General features: G+C 29.1%; 1 protein-coding gene across 1 annotated transcript; it reads left to right on the top strand.

Annotated features, from left to right (window-relative positions):
• Positions 1–759: 759 nt before the first annotated feature.
• LOC145755364 (lysosomal-trafficking regulator-like) lies at positions 760–24050 on the top strand. The gene is made up of 57 exons (XM_082571590.1): positions 760–1048; positions 1238–1410; positions 1586–1709; positions 2055–2673; positions 2848–3120; positions 3310–3393; positions 3816–5343; positions 5566–5717; positions 5908–6224; positions 6505–6642; positions 6820–6996; positions 7323–7432; positions 7530–7627; positions 7753–7859; positions 8016–8123; positions 8540–8666; positions 8836–8965; positions 9137–9318; positions 9619–9781; positions 9959–10132; positions 10400–10620; positions 10788–10998; positions 11265–11381; positions 11451–11550; positions 11713–11847; positions 11987–12145; positions 12314–12433; positions 12574–12822; positions 12964–13148; positions 13266–13465; positions 13810–14101; positions 14171–14296; positions 14455–14535; positions 14617–14736; positions 14883–14962; positions 15075–15200; positions 15391–15546; positions 15611–15682; positions 15772–15922; positions 16214–16357; positions 16582–16764; positions 17077–17265; positions 17324–17463; positions 17741–17917; positions 18278–18422; positions 18612–18764; positions 18985–19229; positions 19363–19518; positions 19854–20059; positions 20274–20377; positions 20513–20626; positions 20908–21076; positions 21260–21357; positions 21606–21862; positions 21967–22135; positions 22593–22830; positions 23175–24050. The coding sequence occupies exons 1-57, from the start codon at positions 760–762 to the stop codon at positions 23528–23530; spliced, it is 11217 nt and encodes a 3738-aa protein (XP_082427716.1). The 3' UTR covers positions 23531–24050.
• The last annotated feature ends 149 nt before the right edge of the window (positions 24051–24199 follow it).

The following is a 24199-nucleotide window of genomic DNA, read 5'->3' as shown; positions in this document are numbered from 1 at the left end:
AAACACACATTTAGGTGTATTTTAAGGGAAGTTAAATTACGAAAACGAAGTTGCTTTCCATCTTTGTTTAGTATACTAAATATCTACGCGGGGGATTTTATGTCGTCCATATGTTTACATAGCGAAAATCAAATTCCTGTGGTTACACTCGTCTTGTGACTTGTATTATTTATTTAAAAGCTTTTAGTGGTGCAAATATGCTTTGTTTTTATAGATTCTTAAGTTTTTTGTGTTGTAATATCGAAATAGTAAGAAAAAAGTAGAACTCGATTAAAGTAACAGGTCAGGAAACTAACGTTTAATAACGCACTACATCATTTCCGTTGTTGACTCATCTTAGCGCAGTAATGGCACATTATACTCCTCCGGTATATAGTCACCGATTAAACTGTTTTATTGTTTAGTTAATGTTTTATTATCGGATTAGGTTTAATAACATTAGAAACGAAAGACGATAACAATAAAAAAAAAGAGAAAAGGAAATTTTGGTTTTCGTATGCGGTTTGTTGACATAACAAAACGTGCAAAAGTCTAGGTTATGTTTGTTTAATTTATTGAGTATAGCGCGGTTTTGGTAAAATGCAGTAGCCAGCTGACTAGAATAAGTTGTATAATAAAACATGTTTAGTCAGCTAACTTATTTAACTTGTTTTTATGTTTTTATTATTGCAGGAATCGTAATATCCGAAATGATGAAGAGAATAAAAGAATTTTTATGACGAGTATTTGTGTATTTGCAAACTTGGGATTTAAATAAATATGGATATTAATACTTTAACAACAGACCAAGAAAATGAAGCACAAGCGACAAATAAAGGACTAAACAATGGAATTCCCTTAATTAGTATAAATGGAGAAAACGGAGTGAATATTAATGATGATAATGATGGGATATATGAAATTGCTACGCTGTTACTTCGCTTACTTAAAAGCTCACTCTGTATTAATTATTCTGCCACAATTTCACAGGAAAACAATCAGAAAAGTTCCCCAATGGCTCTTGCCATGCAATTAGTGTCAGGAATAACTGCTCTACAACAAAACCAAGGTAGTTTGGGATTATAAATAATAATTTTACTTAAAACATAAAGTAATTGTGTACCAAAATAAATTTATACGAAAGGGTTTATAAACTTAATTTGTTTATAAATTTAAAATATCAACTTAAATGTTGTTTATCATATAAAAAAATTATACAAACTATTACGAATTTTGTTATTTATTTATATTATTTTAGGTTCTGGTTTGTATTGTCGTTTTAACTCAGTCGAGAATGACAATCTAATGTCGGAGATTTCATTTGAGGATACAACTTGGTCAATTAAATCTGTTACCCAACTACAAAAGCTTGTGTTAAGGACCTTGATTGTATTGTGTCATACAAACTTGAAACATAGTTGTGATATACAAGTAAGTTGGTATTATTTTGGTTGTAATAACAAAGAGACATTTTGTGTTTTAAAAAAAAATTGTTTTAATGCTTGTAAAACAGGAATGAGAATATATAATTTTTTTCACACTTTACCATTTGCTTTTTTTTATTACATTTAACACTATATTAATCAGATTACTTTACAATGTTTAGAAACTTATTAAGAACAAAGCTATAGAGTCCATGGTAGAAATGTGCAAAAATCAACTCTCCAACGGTGGCCTAATTCCTTCTAAATCCCACTCCAACCAGTTTCAATATGTTAAATCAGATTCAGGTTATTATTAATTATTGATTTCCTGACTTAATGTTTTAGAGTTTCCAGACAATTTGTGTCAATACTTGCTAAGCTAAGGAAGAGCATGATTAATTTTTCAACAAGTCTATGTATTGATTTATTAAATAGAAAAACAGTTCTTACACATTAAACAAATCAATTTTTAGGCAAATATGTCATTTATATGTATCGGAGCTTTGCTAATTTTTCTAATTTTTAACCTTAATATGAATAAAACTGCCATTGATGCATGTGTAAAATACATATTCGGCTAAGTTGTATTTAAAATAGCCTATTTATTTAATTTTTCAAAGTTTTTTTGCAAAAAAGTTGTTTAATTTTTAGATTCTGATCTTAGTGACCAAAGTTTGGATGATAGCAACTTTACTACACCAACCAAATCTAAAACTCTGACTCCTACTAACATTAATAACAACCCTTTAATTTGTATTCCACAACCACATGAGAACAACCTACCTTCTAACCTAAGTTTTATCGCAACTGTACTTAACTCATTTTTCACGTTGTTACTGGACTCTTTAAACAAAGCTCCTTTAGTAATCAATCCAAAAATCTTAACGGAAGTAATTGTGCTGTTTCATGAATTTTACCACTGCAATGGGTTTCAAGTTCTAAGTTCAGTGTTACTGGAGATTGAGGCATTTGCCAACCCAAGTTTAAATGAACAGAGGACATTGGACACATTTTTAACTTTACTTACTAACCTAAAAAAACTTGTCATTGAGATCCAAAATGTGAAAGTTGATTATCTACATAGTGTTACATGTACACATCGTAATCATAACACTTGTAGGTTAGATAAATTGTTTTCCATTCATCATTCCATGCTGGGAGAAGAGGTAGGATTGACTCCGAGTCCTCTGAAATCTTCCCCATTCTTGGAGAGGAAGGCAGCAAGTTTATCTAATTTAAAGACCACAGAAGACATTGAAACTGTAAAAAGGTAAAGAGAGTTTGTGACAATTTTAAATATTTAGATCTATAAAGATGCAGTGTAATGTAAATGTCCATTTCTTGTATAGACCATCATTTAAAATGCTAAAATATATATATTTGAAAGTCAATTAATTTTTACTTCGTTTATTAAAATTTTTTAAATATTTTATATTGTTTACAGGTCTAAAACGAACCCTTGTTTGATATCAGTTTGCATGAAATTTATGATCGATCTTTCAGCAAGTTTACCTCTACATTCGCGTTCAATAATCACAAGCTTACAAACCTTAACTGAGATAGGGGTTTGTAATTGTGTTCCTTTATGTGCCTACCTTACCCCATTGCTTTGTACTTTGCCTACTTGGAATGCGGCAACACAAAATCTTGCTTTGGCTTATGTGTGTAAAATATTGCTGGAAATATCTACAGAGAGTAGTGGGAATCCATCGCTTGAGTAAGTTTAGTTTGTTCTAACATATAATTTACATACTGTAAATATTTTGTTTTTATTAAAAAAAAAACTGAATATTGGTAAGGACATTTATAAAATAATTTGTTGTAATAGTTGGTTATCTATAAGTATCATTTTCTTAAATGTGTGTGATACAGTGCATATAAATCAATATATTTTATGTATCTTTAGTGAGAATAGATCAAATGCATTTCTAAACATTCCATTAAATTGGATCAACTTTCAAACAACAAATACTACTGAAAAATTTTGGAGGTAATAAGTTCAAATTTTATTTAATTCCTGTTTTTAGGAATAACCAACTATTTTTGTAGTTATAATATATTTATAATTGCTTTAAAGTTATAGGCAATGTATATAACCACATGCATTAAAATAATATTTGCTTAATATAGGATTAAGTTACAACATTCATATTTAATATAGTGTTGTTTGTTTAATAATTTAAAAGCTAATGTTTTTCTTGTATTGCAATAATAGCTTTACTTAACTATTTGAACACATATAAATCATCATTATATTTTATTTAAAATACTATTAAGCATATAGTAATTGCAACATTATTAAACAATTAATGCAATGTAAATATGTGTCATGAACGTATTTTAATTAAATTATTTATCATTTCACCACAATAAATTAAATAGACCTGTAAATTAATTTTATTTCTTTTTTAGGCGTTCCTTACCTGCTGATCTTTTGTTAGAAACAAAAGTACAAGAAAACAATAAATCTGCAATACCAATTGAAAACTTGTTTGCACAACATAACACAGAACATCCAAACCTATTCATATCTTTGTTCCAGTTATTATTAAAAGAAAGATTTGGGATTGGACTTAATGTTGTTGAACACTTAACAAGGATTTCAAATTTGTTGAGCTCAAAAATGAAAAGTGATGTAACAACTTTAATAATCGTTCCAGTTATATGCAATTATGCTGGAGTTAAATGGGATGCCATACAAGACAATGTCAAGGCTTGCGCAATAAAAGAATACAGTGAAACTGTTGTTGAAAAATTGCTTCAAATCTTGCTGATATATTTACAGAACCGTGTGCTATGTCGGACTGTGTTTGTAAAGCATGGTGGGTTTAAAGCAATCAATGAAATGCTTTGTGCAAGATCAAGCATAAATATAAAACCTAAAATTTCTGTGCCAATGGAAATTTATGAAATTGTTTTAGAAATTTGTGAGGTTTTGATTTCATACCAAGTCAACTTATCAGACCAAGCTACGGTGTCTGTGTTCTCCTACAACAAGAATGTTGAAAATGAAACTTTGACGTTTAATGCCAGTAACAGTGATGCACAAACAAAACGTTCGTTTTTTCGTGGTTTTTCATTTTCATGGGGAGCAGATCACAAAAAACTGTTTACTGACCGGCAACGATCCGGAAGTTTTGGAACAAGAAATGTCTTAAAAAGACAAGCTTGTATAGAAGAAGAAACAGTGAATAAATTTCATGTTTTGACAACTTATGTCGATGAGACTGCAGTTTATTATCTAGAAGTAAAGCGATTTATTCAAAGTGCAATTACACTAACCGGTGCCACATCTATGGATTTATCAAAATCAAAACGAAATTCAAAACTTTCTAATCATGATCCAAGTGACTTTGAGCTCACAAGATCAAACTCAAGATCTCGTAAAATCTCAGACACTTCTGGTTACAGATCGTCGAGTTTTGAGTCTTTTGATCGATCTTTATCATTTGAGTTTTACTCAGGTAGCAACGGAAGCTCAAACTTTGTCGCTGAGTTTGTTGTTCTACCACCGGATGATGCTCAAGAACAATGGGAACATCTCTCGACATTGTGGCAGGTTTTAAGTTGTTCTCTTCAAGATAATCCGATGATTTGTGACATTTTTAGTGAACAAAATGGAGTTGATATTGCAGTGAAATTACTCAATCTTGTTTCAACAAATTTAAACTCTTATATTGAGTGCGATTTAGACTTCACAACTGACACGGAGAGCTTACATTCTTGTGCTTTAAAAGATAATTTAAAGGACACAGCTTCACTTCTTTCAACTGATGATGTTATTAAACATGAGAAAAGTTTGCCGAATGTTGAAAATGAAATTTCAATGCAGGATGAGGAAGACAAACAAACTACTGAAAATGAACTTTTACAACAGAAAATATCAGTGTTTACATCTTGTTTAAGAATTTGTCTGTATTGTGCCAGGAAGGAGGACTTGGTATTTATTGCTCTTGACCTAATTCTATAGCCATAAAACTATTTCATTACTTTTGTTAATAAGATCAATAAAAGGCCAATGACCTATGAAAAAAATCTTTAAAATTTTATTGTTTTTTGTAGGTTAAAAACTTTACAAATTTATTTTACTATTTTAATTTACATGTTGGTTTTTTTGATATGTAATTGTTCTTTTTTTTAACATTTTTATTCATTTTCCTAGTGTGATGTTGATATTGATGATATTATGAGCACATTGAAGCCAGCCTTACATGGAAGACTAACTTGTAACCAATTTGCTAGTTCATTATACACTGCCTTATTTGAGGCATCTGTGCTACCCTACAAGAAACAAGTTATAGAACCAAATTCAAGGTAAATATAACAGCATTTAAAGTGTGTAGAGTTGTGTGTGGTGAGATATGGGTTATAATTATCAATATTAAGATTTATATAAAATTAACCTTGAGGTATTATACTTGATTTTTTTAGCTTTTTTTGTTGCAGTTTACTACTTAGTTTGTGCACTTTTTTGAATAAAAATTAATAAATTTGATTTTTCCAGTTACTCCAATGTAATCCACGAACTGGAAAAAAACATTCTATATTTTGGTGAACCTACTCCTAAAAGAACATCAACTCCAAACAACATACCTGACAACTTATCCAATAGTTATAACACTGATGATGATACATCATTTATCCAATACTCGGACGCCAATTCGTCACTCAAAAATTATGGCAACTCACCTTATGGAGTTGAGTTATCTGATGATAATGAGTTAAGTGGTTCATCACAAGAGATTGTCAAAGCGTTCCAATCTCAAAGTTCAATTGAAAATATGTTGAGCTTAAAACTCAATCAAGTGAAGTTAGAGCAAAGTAAGTAGTTTAGTATAAAGGTGTTATTCATTTATTACTAAACATTTACCGAATCTTATACACAATTTCTTTTAAAAAAAGTTAATTTTACTAAATTAAATACCATGATATGTACAGTTCAATTGTACTTTACTATTTTTTTACAGACATTTAAAAATAAAAAAACACGTACAGTTTTGAACTTGCAAGTTAAATATGATAGACCAATTGTTTTGGTATTTCATATTTAAACTATGCTTAATTTTTAGTTTATTTTTTTATTGTGTAACATTTATTTTAGCTTCTGATGATTCAGATCCCTTACAAATTGACCTAATATTTCAGTCTGGTGAGATTACCAACCCTGAACTTATTCAAATGGTTATAGAGCTACTGGGTGAAAATATGGACAAGTTGGGCAAATCTAATGGACAAGAAGGTAGTTGAAAATTGTGTTAATTTTTTATAGTATTTTTAAGGAAAATTTTAAAATTTTTACAAGCAGCCGCAACAGCCAAAATAATTTTATTGTATGTGTTTGACTATGTTATATTAATATACATGATTTTTTAAGTATTAATTTTAAGACAAACTAAACTTTTAACATTTTGTTTAGATTCAAGATGTTTAAAACTTCATGAGAATCTTCTTTTTTCTGTGTTGAATTCCATCATTAAATTGCTGGAATATTCATCAGAAAATTTACCAAAGTTATCCAAACAATGTGATATATCCCTTGCCTGTTTAACTCATTTCTCCTTCATATTAGGCTCTTCAGATGAAAGCTTATCTGGTAAATATTAAAAGAGAAAAATCAAAACTTTTGTTGAACATTATTTGTTGTAGAATATTATACTAAGTTGTTAGTACTGCAAATATATTTATTATAAGCCTATAAATATAAAAAAATATATTTATTATAAGCCTGTAAATATAAAAAAAATTACAAATTTGTGTCAAAACATTATTTGTAACAATATAAAAGATTAGACTTTGTTGTAGGTACTGTAAATCTATTTATTATAAGCCTATAACTTAGATGTTTTAGTTTAAATTTTGTGTTGCAATGATATAGTAATCATTTTGCTGTTTTAACTCTTTTTTTGATGTTTTTTTTAGATCATAGAAGCCTAATATTACAGTTATGCATGATTGTAAATAAACAATATATCACTTCAAAACATCTTAAACTTGTATTGTCATTGTTTGATGCAGAGAATCCTCCACTAGTAAGTAAATCTTCTAAAAAATAATTTAGCAATTTTCTTTAACTTTTTTAAATTTGTTCTTTGTATATTTTGTTAAATAAATGTTCTTATTGTTTAGGGTCAACTGTTAGGTTATCTTCATGAACTTGTAAACTATCAACAATTCTCACCATCCTATTACCTTAACTTTTCATGGAAAAAACAACAATCTCTAAAGTAAACATTCTCTTAAGTAGTTTATTTTGTAAGAGCCTGTGTATTTTTCTATTCCAGCAATACAAATTTTGTATATATGTATACACTTAATTTAGTATCTCTAAGTAACTTTACATTTAATGTAGTGATGAAAAAAATGTAATCGAAGCTGAGAACCTAGGATTATATTCAGGATCTGAATCAAATAAATTCCTAACAGTTTGGAGAGTAGCACCTTATAGAATGTCATTGGGTTAGTAATAAATATAAATTAACTTCATAATTACTATATTGTGCTCCTTCTATCTTGCTTCTAATTTTTTAGTCGAGTTTTAAGCTTTAATACTTTAAATGATGATTTTTTACTTTTACTTAAGTTCCCCTGAATTGAGTATTTTACATTTTTTAGACAAGCATGTTACATGGCCTGCCAATCAAGAAGGATGTACGATTTCATTATGGTTGAAAGTAGATGTGGATTCCAATAAACAAATGTCAAGAAAAAGTAGAATATGGGGTAAATATATTACCTTAAGGTTATTTGTTATGCATATTTTTAAATTTAAAAAAGACTGTTAATTTACTCTAAAAAAATAATATATAAAAAAATTGTTTATTTAAAATGGGGTACCTTGAGTTTAATGTAGTGTTTTAATAAAGTTGATAAGATAGAGAGTAAGAGTTAAGTATTATGTTAAGTATTTAAGGTATGTTGTATTTGTTTTATTTTATGACTTCATATCCTGTGTTTAGTCAATGCTGTTTTTTTTAATAATTATTCATAATTCATGTTATGTTTTAGGTTTACCTTACCTAAAAAAAAAACAAACAAACAAAATCAGTAACTTAAAACCATGGTAAAAATATTTTATAACTCATACCCAATTTTTTTTTAAATAAATTTTGTTTTGTATATTTGTAATATCTTTATAGACGATGGGCGGAAGATTTTTAGTGAAGTGTTACAGTCAGAATCAAGTCCTTATATTCATGTTTGCTCCATTGGAACAAAGCAAAGAATGTTACAAGTTTGGGCAGAGAACAACACCTTAATATTCAGGTAAAAATAAAACTGTTTTATTTTTTAAACTTTATTTTATCACTTAAATTTGTTTATCTTTTACCTTTAAACATGTGCAGCAGTTATAAACATCCAATAATTATATTGTTAGACATTACTTTGGTAATTTGCTTTAATTTTACCATCTATTTAACTTCACTTTGTGTAGGATTTGCATTGACCAGAATGATGGTAGAGCAGTGGGTTTATTAGCACAAGCAGAAGCACAAAACTTTCTTTGCAATAAGGAGTGGGAACACTTAACTATTAGTTACAGTGAACGTCAGTTACCTGATAAAGTAAGCTAATGATTTTTAAACAGGCATTTTTTATGTTAAAGTAATGGTCGTGCATTCTTTAAGTTGAAAATTATAAAACAATTTTTTTAAGCCAAGGTAGATATTTGATTGTTCAATAAAAAACTTATTTTGTTTTGGTAATTTAAATTAATATTTTGTATTTACTTTTAGACAATTTTGGGCAAGGTTCACCTTATTCTTGATTGTTTTATCACCCATGATATATTGATGGAGTTTAACTTACCTATACAACCAACCAAGAGGTCGTCATGGAAGAATTCACCCCAGCGTAGCGGTGTAAATCAAAAAGTTTATTTTTTTCTGGGTCATCAAGATGTCTCTGCAAAAACAAGGTAAAAACAGACTATTTTAACATTGTTGAGTTAAATTTTTCTGACTCATTTTCTTAAAGTTGGGTTTAATATTAATGTTAAAAGTATAAAGCACAGAAGGAAATCTATTCTTTTTGTTACATACTCTAATTTTGGGTATGATCTTTTATTTTGTTTACGATTATTTGTGTAAAAAAAGATAACTTTGTAGCTTAAGTGTGACTACTAAAAAGTGTCCTGACAATGTCTAATCTTGTCTTAAATGGTTTAAATATTACGAACTGTCTTTGTGGTTGACATAAACTGGTATTTTTGTTTTAGTAAATCAGAAGACACTTCAAGTGAAGGAACATCTTCAACGATATCTGTTGGTAATATTATGGTGTTTAACCAAATAAGTTTTAATTGTGAGCATGCACTTGCTATACAGAGACTCGGTCCTGATGCCGATTCTTTAACTGAATGTATCACACAAACTAATAAGGTAAAATATGTGTTTTAGTTTGAAATATTTAAAATGCAGTTTTTATTTTTATTTTATTGGAAAAAAGTTAAGAAATTATACAAGAAAAGATACTAATATTTACAATTAATGGATATTTTAAGTTATTGTTTACTTTGTAAAGTTTTTTTTTTTAAAACTCTTAAATTACTTTTAAAGGATGATTTACATGGAAATAATTTGGTTCGATTTATAAATTTATCCTCGACACAAAACAGTGCAGTTGGATTCCCATCGAGGTTGTTTCGTTTATTACCGGAAACCCTGAATTCGGACTCTATTTCTGATGAAATTTTAACAGGGGAAACACAACCAAATATCAAAATATTACAAGTACAGTTCTTCAAGTTTTGTGAAATAATAATTTTTAATGAAATTAATATTTAAAGAGCATGTCAACCTTATTTTTTTTCAGTTTCTTTCAAATTTTTCATTATTTCACTGTGTTTTAAATCATATTTTCTAACCCTTTTATACTATAACTCTATTATCATTACATATTTAATGGTTTGTTATTATTAATATTATTTTATAACTTCCATTATTAATAAACATAGTTCTTGTTACTTTAATGGATTCAAATTTACAATAACTTTGTAGGACACTCTTGTTATGGCTTATTCACCATGCGAGCCCCTCAACTTCTTCCTATACACAACCCATATTACCCCTACCCCAACTAAGATGAAAAGTTTGTTCAGAAGACCGGACAACCTTCAAAATAATGAAAATATTCTAACAACTCAAGTCAGTCAAGTGATGACTGTTCAGTCTAAGTTTTCCCTTAACCCTAAACCTTGTATTTATAATGGGTTAAACAGGTATGTTGTATGATAATTTTAAAATAATTTTCAGGTTGTTTATTTAAACAATTTAAGATAGTTAATGTCCTAATTTAATATTAGCAACAAAATATTTAAAGAATTTTACCTGTATCAGTTTTTTATGAATCCATTTTTATTTTTGGTAATTTTTTTATATTTTTCAGAGCTTTAAACTCAATAGGAGGTATCCATGTTTTTCTTCTGCTTTACCCCAAAATTATTGAGATAACGTCGAGACTTTATACTGCAGAGGATATACTTTTATGTGAAAAGTTTCAGGTTTTATCTTTAAAGTGTTTACTACAGTTAAGAGCTAATGATTCGACTAGAAAACAAGAATTTCAATCTGGGCAGATAGCTTCAATGTTGCACAAGGTAAACAAGATTTAATATTTGCTTTAAAGAATTTACATTTTCTATTACATATATATAATGGAGCTTGGTGGACGATATATATCTATGTTCAAATAATAAGCTTTCAAAACAAAAAACTCCTTAAGAGTTGCTATTACCTCATTTAACTAATGTAACATATGTGTTTTTGTGGAAAAATTTCTATTTTTTTTTCACCCAAAGTATGTAAAAGTATGTCTATAGTACCTTTTGCTATAAATCTTTCTAATAATGCTTTGCTTTTAAAGGCAATGACCAAGAGTGAATGTGTTGTTGGGTACAGCAAACTAGAGACTTTGTTCAACACAGCAACATCTGAAGACATTATAACATCTCATTCAATCAATAAACAACTATTTTATGAGGTAGGTCCTTTAAATTTTGGGTATCGTAAAACTTATTTTTTGCTCTATAACAATTTGTTTTATATTTAGATAAATCAGAATAGTGAGGCCATTCTACATGACTCTGAAATTCTGGAGACATTTTTGTTGGATTGGAAAATTTGGTTTAAAACTAAATCAAATAATGAAGGTAAAATCTTGTTACCAACGTCATAGAATTTGTTTTTACTGAAAAAAAGAAGAAATCGTTTCATTATTTAGTACATGTCTTTTAAGTTAATTTATTCTTGATATAAAAGGACAACTTTAAATCCCAAGGCATGGTGTAACCTCTATTTATTTTTATTTTTAGATAAGGAAAACATCAGTACTGTATGGTTAATGCTGCTACAAGGTTTAAAATGTCTGGTGCGCGATGACCATCCTTACCAATGGTTCAACATTAAAATGCTGGTTCGGGCCAATCTAGTTCAACGAATTTGTAATGGTAATTTTAATTTTTTTTTAGTATTTTTTTAGTCAATATTACAATATGTCTAAGCATTAATGGGATTTAAAAAATTTAAATTTTTTTAAAAAATTGCTTTTTTTAAAACTTTTAAAAATTGTTTAATGTATTTTTTTAGGTTTTCAAGAAATGATTTATGATGGGGTAAAGACGCTTCCGTCATCTGAAATTTGTTCAGAATTGGTCTCTCTAATTCAAGCTGTTATAGGCTCACCACCTGATGTCATTATTTTATCAACGTTGTCGAATTTCTTGTTGGCTATCCACCCACCTGAAGGTAGTTTAAAAATAAAAATAATGTATAAATTAATATATAATTTGGTTTTCATATTGCCATCAATGGGATTCAAACTTAAAAGTTTTAGGTGATACATTACTTTGCTGTTACATGTTTTTTCAATGTACAATAAGTAAATTAAGTTTAATTAATTTTGCTTGTTTTTAGGTACTTTTGTATGTCACTCTCAGAGTAGTTTTTACTTCAGTTTGAGCAGTTTACAATACGAGAAAACTCCACGAAAAACTAAACAATGGAACTCACTGGGAAATTTGAAGAAAAACAATAGTGGGTATTTTTTTACACCTTTTATAAAATATTCAAATAATGACTCAGAAATTTTTGAGTATATTATTTTACCTTTGTTTATTATTTGAAGTTTTTTTGTAATTTTTTTTTAAGAATTAAATTTTTTTGTTTTTTTTTAGGCAGTGAACATAATTCAATCAACGGCTCACCTGCAAATTTTCGCTTAAATCGAGCCCTTAGTGTTCCCGTTGTGATGACACCAGACCCTGTTATGACATCATCATATACATCTATGACATCACCTGATAAAGAAATGACATTGTCACCTGAGATGCAGATTCATAAAATTATTGAATCCGAGTTGGAACGAAAGTTTGAGGATTCTGATCAAATTGAGTTTTTGGAAGTTTTTGAGGAAAACTCGGAAGGTATTTTGCTTAAATAATTTTATTTTTTTTTAATTGCCTTACGAAAATTTTTCTTACCTATTGGAATAAAAATTTTGTTATTTAATTATTATTTGTTTAGTCATTTATCTACAATAAATTTACATATCTAAAATTTTTTAGATTCGCAAAAATTTGATGACTCAGATTTTTATGATATTTACTCAAAAGTGAGTGAAGAAACTTCATCACAAGAACATCACGATGAAGATACCCATGAATCACAAGATGATACTGTGGAAATAATGCGTGATAATCCAGTATTAGTGAATATCATGGGCATTAACCCCCATGATCTAATCGAAAATGTAAGTAAAATTTTAGCTAAAAATTTCTTTCTTTAACAAATATGGTTTTTAGTAGACACTTTTTGCCAGTAGATACTTTTAAGTTAAATTTTTTAATTTTGATTTCTATGTATTTAGAGCAGTGATGATGACTTGTCCTTATTTATTTGCAAGATCCTACAACTCCTATTTGTATCTCTAATGACAATGAGAGATGTTGACGTTCCACAATTAGTCGGCAAATCTCTAACTGCTGAGATGTTGATTATTATGTGTAATCATAGAAACTCTAATGTTAGGGCTGCTGTGCTAAAACTTTTAGCTGCTTATTTTTTAAGGTAAGTTTATTATTCTGTATGTTTTTTAGTAACTTGAACTAAAGGATAAGTTTTGTTTCTATATCTCTGTAATGTGATAGGCTTTATATTTTATTGGAGAAGGGTGTGCAGGTGTTACAGGTTTTGCACTATCTGTAAACAACCTGCTCAAGGGCAAGGCTATCCTTAGACGTTGTGCTCGAGGGCAAGGCTATTATTAAATGCCGGGCTCAATGGCAAGGTTATAAATAAATGCCGGGATTAGGGGCAAGGCTATCCTTAGATGCTGTGCTCAAGGCCAAGGCTATTAATAATTGCCAGGCTCTAGCTAAAATTTGTAATTTTTTATTAAAATTAATTTTTAGATCATCACCTGAACAACAAAGCAAATTTCTCAAACACAAAGGTTTCCACCTAGTGGCTAATCAACTTCACCAGCACGTCACCACCCCTGCGATCGCTGAGGCGTGTATGTATATTCTCTTAGGACATCCGGTGGCTGTAAACGAACCACTTTTATTACAATCTGACGAGCCTGGTGGCTTGTTGTCTACATCTGATCCTTTCTCAAATAATTCTGTTGTGGTTGTTCTGGCAATTCTAGAAAATAGTTTTGGAGATGGACCAACTCTTTGTTACCAACTTTTAGCTAGACTGGTAAATTTAACACACAAAAAAACAAATTTAAAAATGTTGAAAGTATAATATTCGATTTTTTAAATTTAGGTTGAATTGTTTGAGACAGTGGGACCAATAGCTGATGTTTTATTGGATAATGGTCTTACTCTTGCTTTGTGTAATCTACTTTCCAGTGTTGGAGATGACACTCAATTAGACCTTCAAAATAAGCAGGTTAGTTAGTACCTTGAACATATTTTTTGAGACATCTTTTTATAATGGGGCTAATGAGGTTAAAATTTTACAAATTTTTACTTTATTGTTGTATTAAGAATTTCTGTGATTAGTACTAGCTTGTATATAGGTCTGGTACTAAATGACAGTGTTTTTAGATTTTATATGATGGTTTGGAGGAGTTTTTTAAATCAATTGCTTTAAAATCTTGCATTACATCAGGTTCTGGACATTTTGAGGTAAAAAATATTCAATTTTATATGTTCGTACTTTGTATGATTTACATTTTAATAAGATTTAAACTTTCTTATAACTTTAAGGTGTTTGAAGATTTGATGATATTGCTATACACTGTTGAAAGAAAATGGAATAACAGATATTCATATTCCTCTAATCAAGTCATTGCTATCAAAACAATATCAGAAAACATTTTAATTAAGGTAATACCTATTTAAATGTAGTTACTTATTATTGTCAATGTTAAACAGGCTTCAAATTTTAATTTTTAAAAGACTTTACTTTAGCTAATTCTGTTTTGCTCTGTAGTTGTTTGATTTTTAATTGGATTATTGCTTTATGTTTTAAGGTTTTAGATGCAATAGTAAGGGCAAGTGGTGGTGGAAAACTTAACATTGAACATAAGGTCTTACAACAGAGAAAACATAGGTAACTAACCTATAATAAAACTTGGGTTTTTAATAAGCTAACCTTTTATAATAAAACTTGGGTTTTTGATTTTATTATTTCTTTTTCGAGCTAAAATATCTTTTGTTTTTAGTCAAACTTTTCCACGGCAACATAGTTTAAGTGATGGCCAGTATTCACCTTCTAAACCTTCAAGTATTAACAGGAGTAGAAGCTACAAATACTCAACCAGGTACAACACTTCGAACACTCTAACAAAGTAAGTGTTGTTATGCAAATACTTCTAAGCTTTTCTAAGTAAATAAATGGCATATTGTATTTTAAAAATAGGATTCAGAACTAGTACTTGGATTAATCATTAAAATAGTTGAATAAAATAAGGCTGTTTTGTTAACATTTATTTAAATTTATAATTTATTTAATATTAAATCTATTTATATTTTTTCCAGTTCTCCTGGTGTTTCTGGTAGTTTAAGATCAAGGTCGTTCAAGGGTAATCAACGAAGGAGGATAAATGAAAATGAAACTTCAAAAAGACTGAAGCGGGTGATAGTCACTGCTGTCGATCGCATTATTTTTATGCATCATTTGACTTTAGATGCAGAGTAAGTTTTTGATTTTATAAAGGAGAATTTTTTTACCAAATTTAACTGGTTTATATTTTTACAGAGTTGACAAAGTGAGAACATTTCATAGTTTGAAAGAGAATCAAACCGAACAGTTAGAAGATAAAAGTGAAAGGTAAAATTTTAACTTAACTCTTATATTTGTTTAATTACTTTATTTTAAATAAACTTTTTGTTAAAAAAACTTTTTATTTTGTTGTACAGGGACTTTTCTCACACTGTTTATGACATCATAATGAACTGGTTGATAACAATAGTTGAATCGATGGAAAATCAAAAACTTAAAAGTTCAAATCGAATTCAACTTGTTTGGGAGAGAATTTTACACCAAGTGGTCAAAGTGTTGACTCTACAAGTAAGTACACTGATACTGTATTTTATTTAGTATGTTGCTTTTGTCAGTTTGGTTAGCTTTATTGCCTTAGCCATAACTTTACAATATCTTGTCAGTTGCCAGTTACAGTATGTTGTCTTTGCCAGTTACTTATGGTTTAAAGCCTATTATTAGCTAATGATGTAGTATATTGTCATTTTTTACCTTCCAATTAGGTTATTTATAAAGCATTAAAAGATTTGCCTAACGTTTGGTTTATATGTAATATACTAAACAAAAGACTATATTAATTATCTTTTCTTAACTTTTCAGGCTTCTCGTTTGATTATATATTTTTTGTCTCCACTTCAAACTTGTTTAAAGAAGAGAACTTACCCATTAAGGATTATGAAACATGCTAAAGCTGAAGATTTAATTAACTTTATGTTTGCACAAGTTGATTCAAATGGACAAAAGGTTAGTAGAGTCAATATAAATATATAAAATTACTTCAACAATTTGTGAGACTACCTGTAATATAGATTAGAATTTATATATTAAGAAGAATTTATTATCATTCACATTTTAGAAGTATATAAATTACAAAAATATTAAAATATTATTTTGTCAGGTTTTTAAAGTTGTACTTTTCGTATATGGATCAAAATACAAAATTGCAACATTTAAAATTTCTTCATTAGGTTGCAGTGTACCTACACTATCTTCTATACTACTACAAACATCAACTTACCAAATTTGATCAACATCACGGTAAAAGAATGTTACAAATGTTAAACAAGATGGGACATAGGATTCCATCTTCTTATAAACTTGCACTACATCAACCTGAATCTCATATTCCTAATCCTATTGATCAATATCAAGTAACATTTTTTTATTGGTGTTTGTAATATGGTCTTTATAATGATTAATGTATATAGAGTTGTTTTGAAAAAAATATTTTAAATGTGCAAAGCTAGAAATTAAGAATACATAATTATATCTGATAATAGTTTTGGTTTTAGGTTTTAGACTGTTTTATTTAATTTTATTAAAGTTTTTTTCACTTAATTAGGTATTTTTTAAATAATTATAAAAAAGAATTAATTTAATAAAGAAAAATGCTTAAAAACTTAACCTTTTAAAGTTTTTAATGTTTTTGTTTAGTTTTTAAAATTAAAATTATTTTTTTTCAGTCTCGTTTTGATGAAGAACAAGCAGAAGTTCGTGGCAGATGGAGACAACACAACATGGCACAATACGAGTTACTTGTCGGCCGTGCCAGTAAATTGGTGGCACATGTGTCACGACATGCCATGCAGGTGACACAACATGTCGTCCTTATGCAGAATATACTGAGGAAAGAAATGATTAATCATATGAAGGTATAGTTTATAAAATTTTGTTGATTTTTGCTATTTTAGTACTTTATTTTTTTTTTAGGTCGTAATTTCGAATGATTTAAATGTTCGCAAAATGTGGACGGCAACCCTGGAACAGGTCGCACATGAGCGAGCAATTTGGCACAACCCGAAACATTATCCTCAAACTTGGCAACTTGATCCAACTGAGGGGCCATGCAGGTAAACACTTTAATATTTTTTGGGATAGTTACTTTTTAGATTACTTTTTAAAATAAAAATAGTTACCCAGAGTAACCTTTTCTTTGTAATGTTTTTGCTAGTAGTCTGTATACCAAACTGGTAATTGACTTGTTAAAAAAGCCACAGCTAATGACTTACTTAAATTTCTATGACTTGGCTCAAGTTTAAAATTTAGGTCATTTGACCTTAGAAAACCACAATGATTATTCATTTAACTAATCCCCCTTTTTTACTCTTTTTTGATTTTTTATTTCAGAGAAAGAAGGAAGTTAATGCGATGTCATATAGTAATAGAAGATAGGTTTATGTTGAAGAAAATCAGTAACAACAAAGATACATCACTGGAATGTTGTAACAGCTTACAATCTCGACCTCTTGGTTTCCTGTTTGAAAATGATTCTTATTCCTCTGATTCAATAACCATCAGAACCAGGTACTAGTTAAATAAACTTTTAAAAAAAGCTTTTAAAATAAGAACAGTAGACTTTTAAAAGAATTACTGGCATAAATATTGTTCTACTGCCTTATTTGCAGTTTTTATGTTATTAATTCAATGCCAATTGTAATTTAATGGGTTTATTGTTCGCAATTATTTTTTCATTCTACTATTGTAATAATTTTTAGTCAACTACAAGTAACGTTTTTGTAAGTTTCCCCTTTTTTAGTTAATCTATATAATAAACAATTGCAATTATTGATACCCAATTACAGCAAAGTTGATTTACAAATTTTATAATTTTTTTGTATGTTTTTTCATCTGTATTACTGATGTTATAAATTTTTTTAATCACAGATTACAAGCAGGTGAAACTATCACAGTTGTGCAAAATTGTACGAATGTAACAACAGCTTGTGAGTCAGATGGTGAGCTTTTAATTGGAGAGTTTCACATGTATTTTGTTGGCAATGAAGCTATAACCGACCCATCTCTTACTCAGGTAAACTAATGTATGATATAAAATGCTTCAATGTGATGTTAAAATGATAACTTTGCCACAAACTAGCTATCATTGTTATAGTCTTAATCAATACGAAAAATGCTATAGTCTTAATCAATAGGAAAAAATGCCTGTTGAAATTTTACTTTTTTATGTTTTAAAATTTTATTTTTAAAAAAAAATTTTTAGTCGATATTCGGTGAAAGGGAGGTGCTATCGTTGTCGTGGCAACACAGAGATGTTCTGGAATTTCACAAAAGATGGTGGCAACTTTGTGACACGGCGCTCGAAATATTTCTTGTAAACGGAAAAACTTATTTGCTCGCTTTTAAACATACTTGTGTAAGTTTAAGTGATGTTTATATTAAGTAAAACTTTATGTAGTATTGTTAAAAAAACCTTATTTCGAATTTTTTTATGTGAGTTTGGTTTGGTTTATGATTTTTTAAGCATATTTTTACCTACATTAACTTGCAGAGACTTTACTTAGGCTGTATTTAGTGTTAAATTTTAATCAAATCTTACATTTTTCTGTTTAATCTATTTTCTTACTACTGTTTAGGAGCGAAATGAGGTCTATGAAGAAATCAGCAAACTCCATCTTCCAAATTTAGTTCAAAGTGATTCTATAGAAGCAACAACTAAACTGTGGTGCAGTGGAAAAATGTCAAACTTTGAATATTTAACAAAACTTAACAAGGCCGCTGGTAGATCATTTAACGACCTCATGCAATATCCTGTAATGCCTTTTGTGTTGGCTGATTATACAAACCAGATACTGGATTTGGACTCTGTGACATCATATAGGTGGGGTTTGTCTTAAAAAAAGTAGCAAAGGTCCAGTCAATTTAAGTTTTTTTTTGGGTGTTTAAATAATTATCTCAAAATCGATTTTACTAAATTATAGTTTTTTTTTATTTATTAAACTTTATATTTTTAGAAATTTGAAAAAGCCGATTTCAGTCCAAGATTCAAGCAGAGAACAACATTTTAAAGATCGCTACAAGTTCCTGGATGAGGATTATAAGAATTGTTCAGAGGATGAAAGAGAAATGAAAACACCACCTTTTCATTATGGATCTCATTATTCTAATAGGTAATAAAGAAAATATTATTGCATTTATATAAAGTAGGACTTAATACTGAAAGCTGTGGTATTTTTATTAAGATGTAAATGAGGCTAATTTAGCTTTTTTAATTACATTGTAAAGATAAAGTATAAAAGAAACAAATTATTAGACTTTTCAGAACCAAGTTATTATAAAATCTAAACATAAACAAGCATTATAACAATGATTTTTGCATTTTAGTCAAGTTTAATATTATTTTAGTCGAGTTTCTGTCATATTATCAATTAAACTTATGCAAAAAATTTGGATTAAGCTTTTGTAATATGGCCAAAATGGTAAAAAAACTTTTTTCTTTCCACAGTGGTACTGTCTTACATTTTCTTGTACGTCTTCCCCCATTTACTCAACTATTTCTCGAATATCAAGACAACTCATTCGACATTCCTGATCGTACTTTTCACTCAATGTCAACAACTTATCGTCTTTCTTCGTATGCTTCAACCACTGATGTTAAAGAACTTATACCTGAGTTTTTCTTTCTGCCCGAGTTTCTATGCAATTTGGAAGGTAAAATTGCTTTATTGAAAGCACTTTTGAGTCTAGCTTTGCCAAAAATAGATTATTTTTTTGGTACAACTGTTAATTTAAAAGAAAAAAAAAATTTATCATTTATTATAGCTGTCTTAGTGTATATGTTTTGTGTATAAATTTTACTAATATTTTTTTTTAAATATAAACATTTTTTTTGGTTTAGTTTTAAAACTCAATTACATATTTTAAGGTTTTGATTTTGGGTTAAGACAATGTGGGATCAGAGTTAACCATGTAAACTTACCAAACTGGTGTCATGAAGACCCAAGATTATTTGTTCTTATCCATAGACAGGTTGGTACTCGCATGTTATTTAATTCTTACAAGTACCTTGCATGTATTAAATGGGACTGAAAGTAATTATATTTAAGGTTTTAATGTGTAAATTATAGTAACTTGGAGGACTCTAAATTTTGTTTAATGTTGCAGGCATTAGAATCAGAGTATGTAACTTGTAACTTACATCATTGGATTGACCTGGTCTTTGGTTTTAAACAAACAGGGAAACCTGCTTTAGATGCTGTCAATGTGTTTCATCCTGCTGTAAGTCTTTTAAACTAGATTTATTTTAATTAATATAAATAAAATCTTAAGTTTATATATTTTACAAATCAAATTTCTATTAAAGAGCTTAAAAAATTTTTTTTTCTAAAACGAAAACGCTACATTTTTTAAAGGAGTCATTTTATATCAAAGTAGTTGAAGAAGGGGGCTGGCAAAAATTTTTCATTTTCTAATCGGCAATATACAAGAAGTAGTAGACATATACTTCTTGTTCTAGGAACTTATTAAATATGACCTGTTATTACTCTACTTTGTTCTAGACATATTTTGGTATGGATATATCCTCAGTTGAAGATCCTGTAAAAAGAAAAGCACTTGAAACAATGGTAAAGACTTATGGACAAACTCCTAAAATGTTGTTCACCAATCCCCATCCTGTTCACTGTATAGCTCATAAGGATACTAACAGTAATAGTACAACAAATTCAAGTAATTGTGGTTTGAAATATTTGTTTAGTAATTTGTGCACATTTTTGGGGTTGTAATTTTTAACTCCAATTTTGTGATTTAAAATAAATTTTTTGACAGTTAATCCAATACTCTTGTTAGAAAATCTTGAATTTTGTTATTTTGGGTTTTATTGGTAAATTAAATAATATTTTATTTTTACAGGAACTTCGTTTGGATTTCCTGGTGAAATTGTTTCTTCATCAATATTTGAAAGTATCAGGGGAGAAAATAAAGTTTACAAGAAGATCAAAAACCTAAAGGTGACTTATATTTTAAGTAATATGTTTACCAAGGTTTTGTGTATAATTACATGTAAGAATTGTATCTTTCTAAAGCAATGAAATTGGGTTTTAATATTTATTTTGTTCATTTTTAAAAATAGTTTTTTACGGTTTGTCCATTTTTTTATATACAGGGCTAATATAAGAGAATCCATTATTGTAGTAATACCTTATCCATATCTTCTTGACTTAGTGTTGCAATATATGATTGGTCATATTATTTTTAGATTCCGCGTCCTATAAATTCTATCAAAGGCCTACAATGGGGTGAATATGTGGGCTCCCCTTCTGTCCCTGACCCAACTGTTTTCCTACACAAAATGGTCAACAAAACAATTGGATCACTAGTCTCACTCAAAACCAATGATGTCTGTGCACTTGGTCCTGATATGAGCTTATTGGTTGTATATACTAGGGAGAAGAAGGCAAACAAACAAATTGATATTAGTTGGTCAGCACTGGTGACTTTCGATCAACCTGATAGGTGGGTTTTGTGATGTTTTGGAGCTGGTTTGTTAGATTTTAAAAAGTTTATATTTTTGTCAAAAACTTATGTATTGAAGATCTAATGCTTATTTTATTTTTTAGGATTGTTCGATTAAAATTGAAGCACAATTCACCTGGTTTAAACATCAGAAAGTTTTCAAGTGACAACCAAGTTACATGTTGTGCTACTGGTCCTGATTGCAATTCTATTATATTTGGCACCAAATCAGGAATGGTGATGGTGCAAAGATGCAACCCTATACCCGATAAGGTAAAAGTTAAACTTGTTGTTTACTTTTCATTTTACGATGTCAGCATATTTTGTGAATATGTTTTAAATGTTTGATAAGTTAATCAGACTTTCCTTTGTTTTATGTTTTGTATAAATTTTTGGTTTCTATTTTAGAAACTAAGTCATAGTCAGTTGAGTCAATATTTGGTTCCAAAACTGGCTTTAAGGTTGGCATTTTAACTGTCTTAACTTTTTTTTAAACATGAAAAGTTTTTTTGGCAAACAAAGCATAAGCGTTAACCAATAAACAGATTAATTCTTAGGCAAATATAATCAAAAATTTATCAAACTGACAAAAACTTGACACTGATTTAGAGTAACAAATGTTAATCTATGTTTTTGGCTTTCTACATTAAGATTAAAGACATGTAAAAGGAAGAAAATAATAATTTTTACTCTTTATTCTGTAAATTTTATTGAATTTTATCTGTTTTAGACTTGTGAGCTTGAATTCCTGTCTTACGTAAACCTCTATGGTCATAACTCAAAAGTTCAATGTTTATCTGTATGCGGTGAGTTTCGAATCTTTGTGTCAGGGTCAACAGATGGAACAGCAATCATCTGGGACCTTGATGCATTATCATATGTGAGATCATTTACTGGCCATGCAGGTGGAGTAACTGTGTCAGCTATCAGTAAAACTACTGGGGATGTATGCACTGTTTGTGATACAGGTGAATTGGTATTTTTACCTATTATGTGTGTGAAAAAATGCATATAAAAAGTAATACTATTTAGTGCTAATTAATTAAATAAAATTTGACTTTTCCTTAAATTGTAAAATATTAAAAGGTGGTAATGTATTTTAGTTTATAATAATGCATGTTACTTTATCAAAATGTATCTTTTTTAATGTATTTAACTTGTTATATTATAGTTGGTTATGTGGTAGAAAGAAAACATTAACTACCTGGCTTTATGTTTAAAATGTAAAAAGATTTTTTGGTAATACTAGACTTTTTTACAATCTTTATACTCTCTTTAAAATAAAGTTTAACATTTTTTTATTTTTATTCAGGCAATGACACTGGCAGCCACATTCGACTTTGGACAATAAATGGCAGTTTAGTGGCAGCACAAGACTGTAAGGTAAAGGTTAACTGTGTTTGTTTCAGTTCATCCTTGGAAGGAAGGTCAGTAAACGTACTTGCTGGTGGACTTGACAACGGGACGATCCGATTGTGGTCGAGCTGGGACCTTTCCCACGTTCGTGACGTCACGACGCAAAGTGTCAATCATCCGATAATCAGTATATCCTACTCACACAACAGTTTGGTTCTTTATGCTGCTACAGAAGCTGGTTTTCTGGTCGGATGGTGCAGAAAAGACCACGAAAAGGAAAAGCAACCACTTCTTATCACTTTTCTTGATTAACTATGACGTCATATGTTTAATAAAGTGGGATGACGTCACAAGATTTCTTGTTTATTATAAACATTATTTTAAATTTATGCCATACTTTGCCATGCCATCCCATGTTACTTATTCTTACGTGACGTCACTTGTTGCTGATTGGTTTACGTGATAGTGATGTCATAGACATTAATTGATTTCATTATCTAAGTGCAATTTTTAGTTTCCCTATACTCAGGTATTATTGATCTTCAACTCGTGACTGTAATAAAGACGTCATATTAATGACGTCATATGTCAATTGTTTAAAATTAAAACCAATTTAATACGACACTTTGACGTAGTTAGCAAAACATGACGTCATCATAATCAAGGTACCGAAAATGTAAGGTAGTTCTCAACATTTCTTGGTAAATTTTTTTTATTTTTAAACCGTGCCTGTTTTGCTTACTTTTTATTGTACAAACGCTTTTTATTTTACTGTTCAAATACTATTTCTAGTTGTATTCTTATTAACGTTATGTGCAATATAAATAAAATATACAAATACATAACCATACGAAGCGAATAAACCTATACAAAGCAAAAAGGGCAATAAAACAGTATGAAAGGCAACTGGAATTGGGCAACAATTTAATCATTTACTTCTGAGACATAAAACCGTCATGTGAAGACTTGTTAGCTTTAATG

Source organism: Corella eumyota, chromosome 6, assembly GCF_963082875.1.
Source record: "Corella eumyota chromosome 6, kaCorEumy4.1, whole genome shotgun sequence".
Taxonomy (NCBI): domain Eukaryota; kingdom Metazoa; phylum Chordata; class Ascidiacea; order Phlebobranchia; family Corellidae; genus Corella; species Corella eumyota.
Note: the sequence above shows the minus strand (reverse complement) of the source record. Positions and strands in the feature narration are given on the sequence as shown.

Excerpts from the sequence above, each read along its gene's own strand:
- LOC145755364 (XM_082571590.1), top strand. The coding sequence starts at position 760 with ATGGATATTAATACTTTAACAACAGACCAAGAAAATGAAGCACAAGCG. Across the intron at positions 5,718-5,907 it reads GTTATAGAACCAAATTCAAG|TTACTCCAATGTAATCCACG; the intron begins GTAAATATAACA and ends TGATTTTTCCAG. Across the intron at positions 21,358-21,605 it reads AGAAGATCAAAAACCTAAAG|ATTCCGCGTCCTATAAATTC; the intron begins GTGACTTATATT and ends TATTATTTTTAG.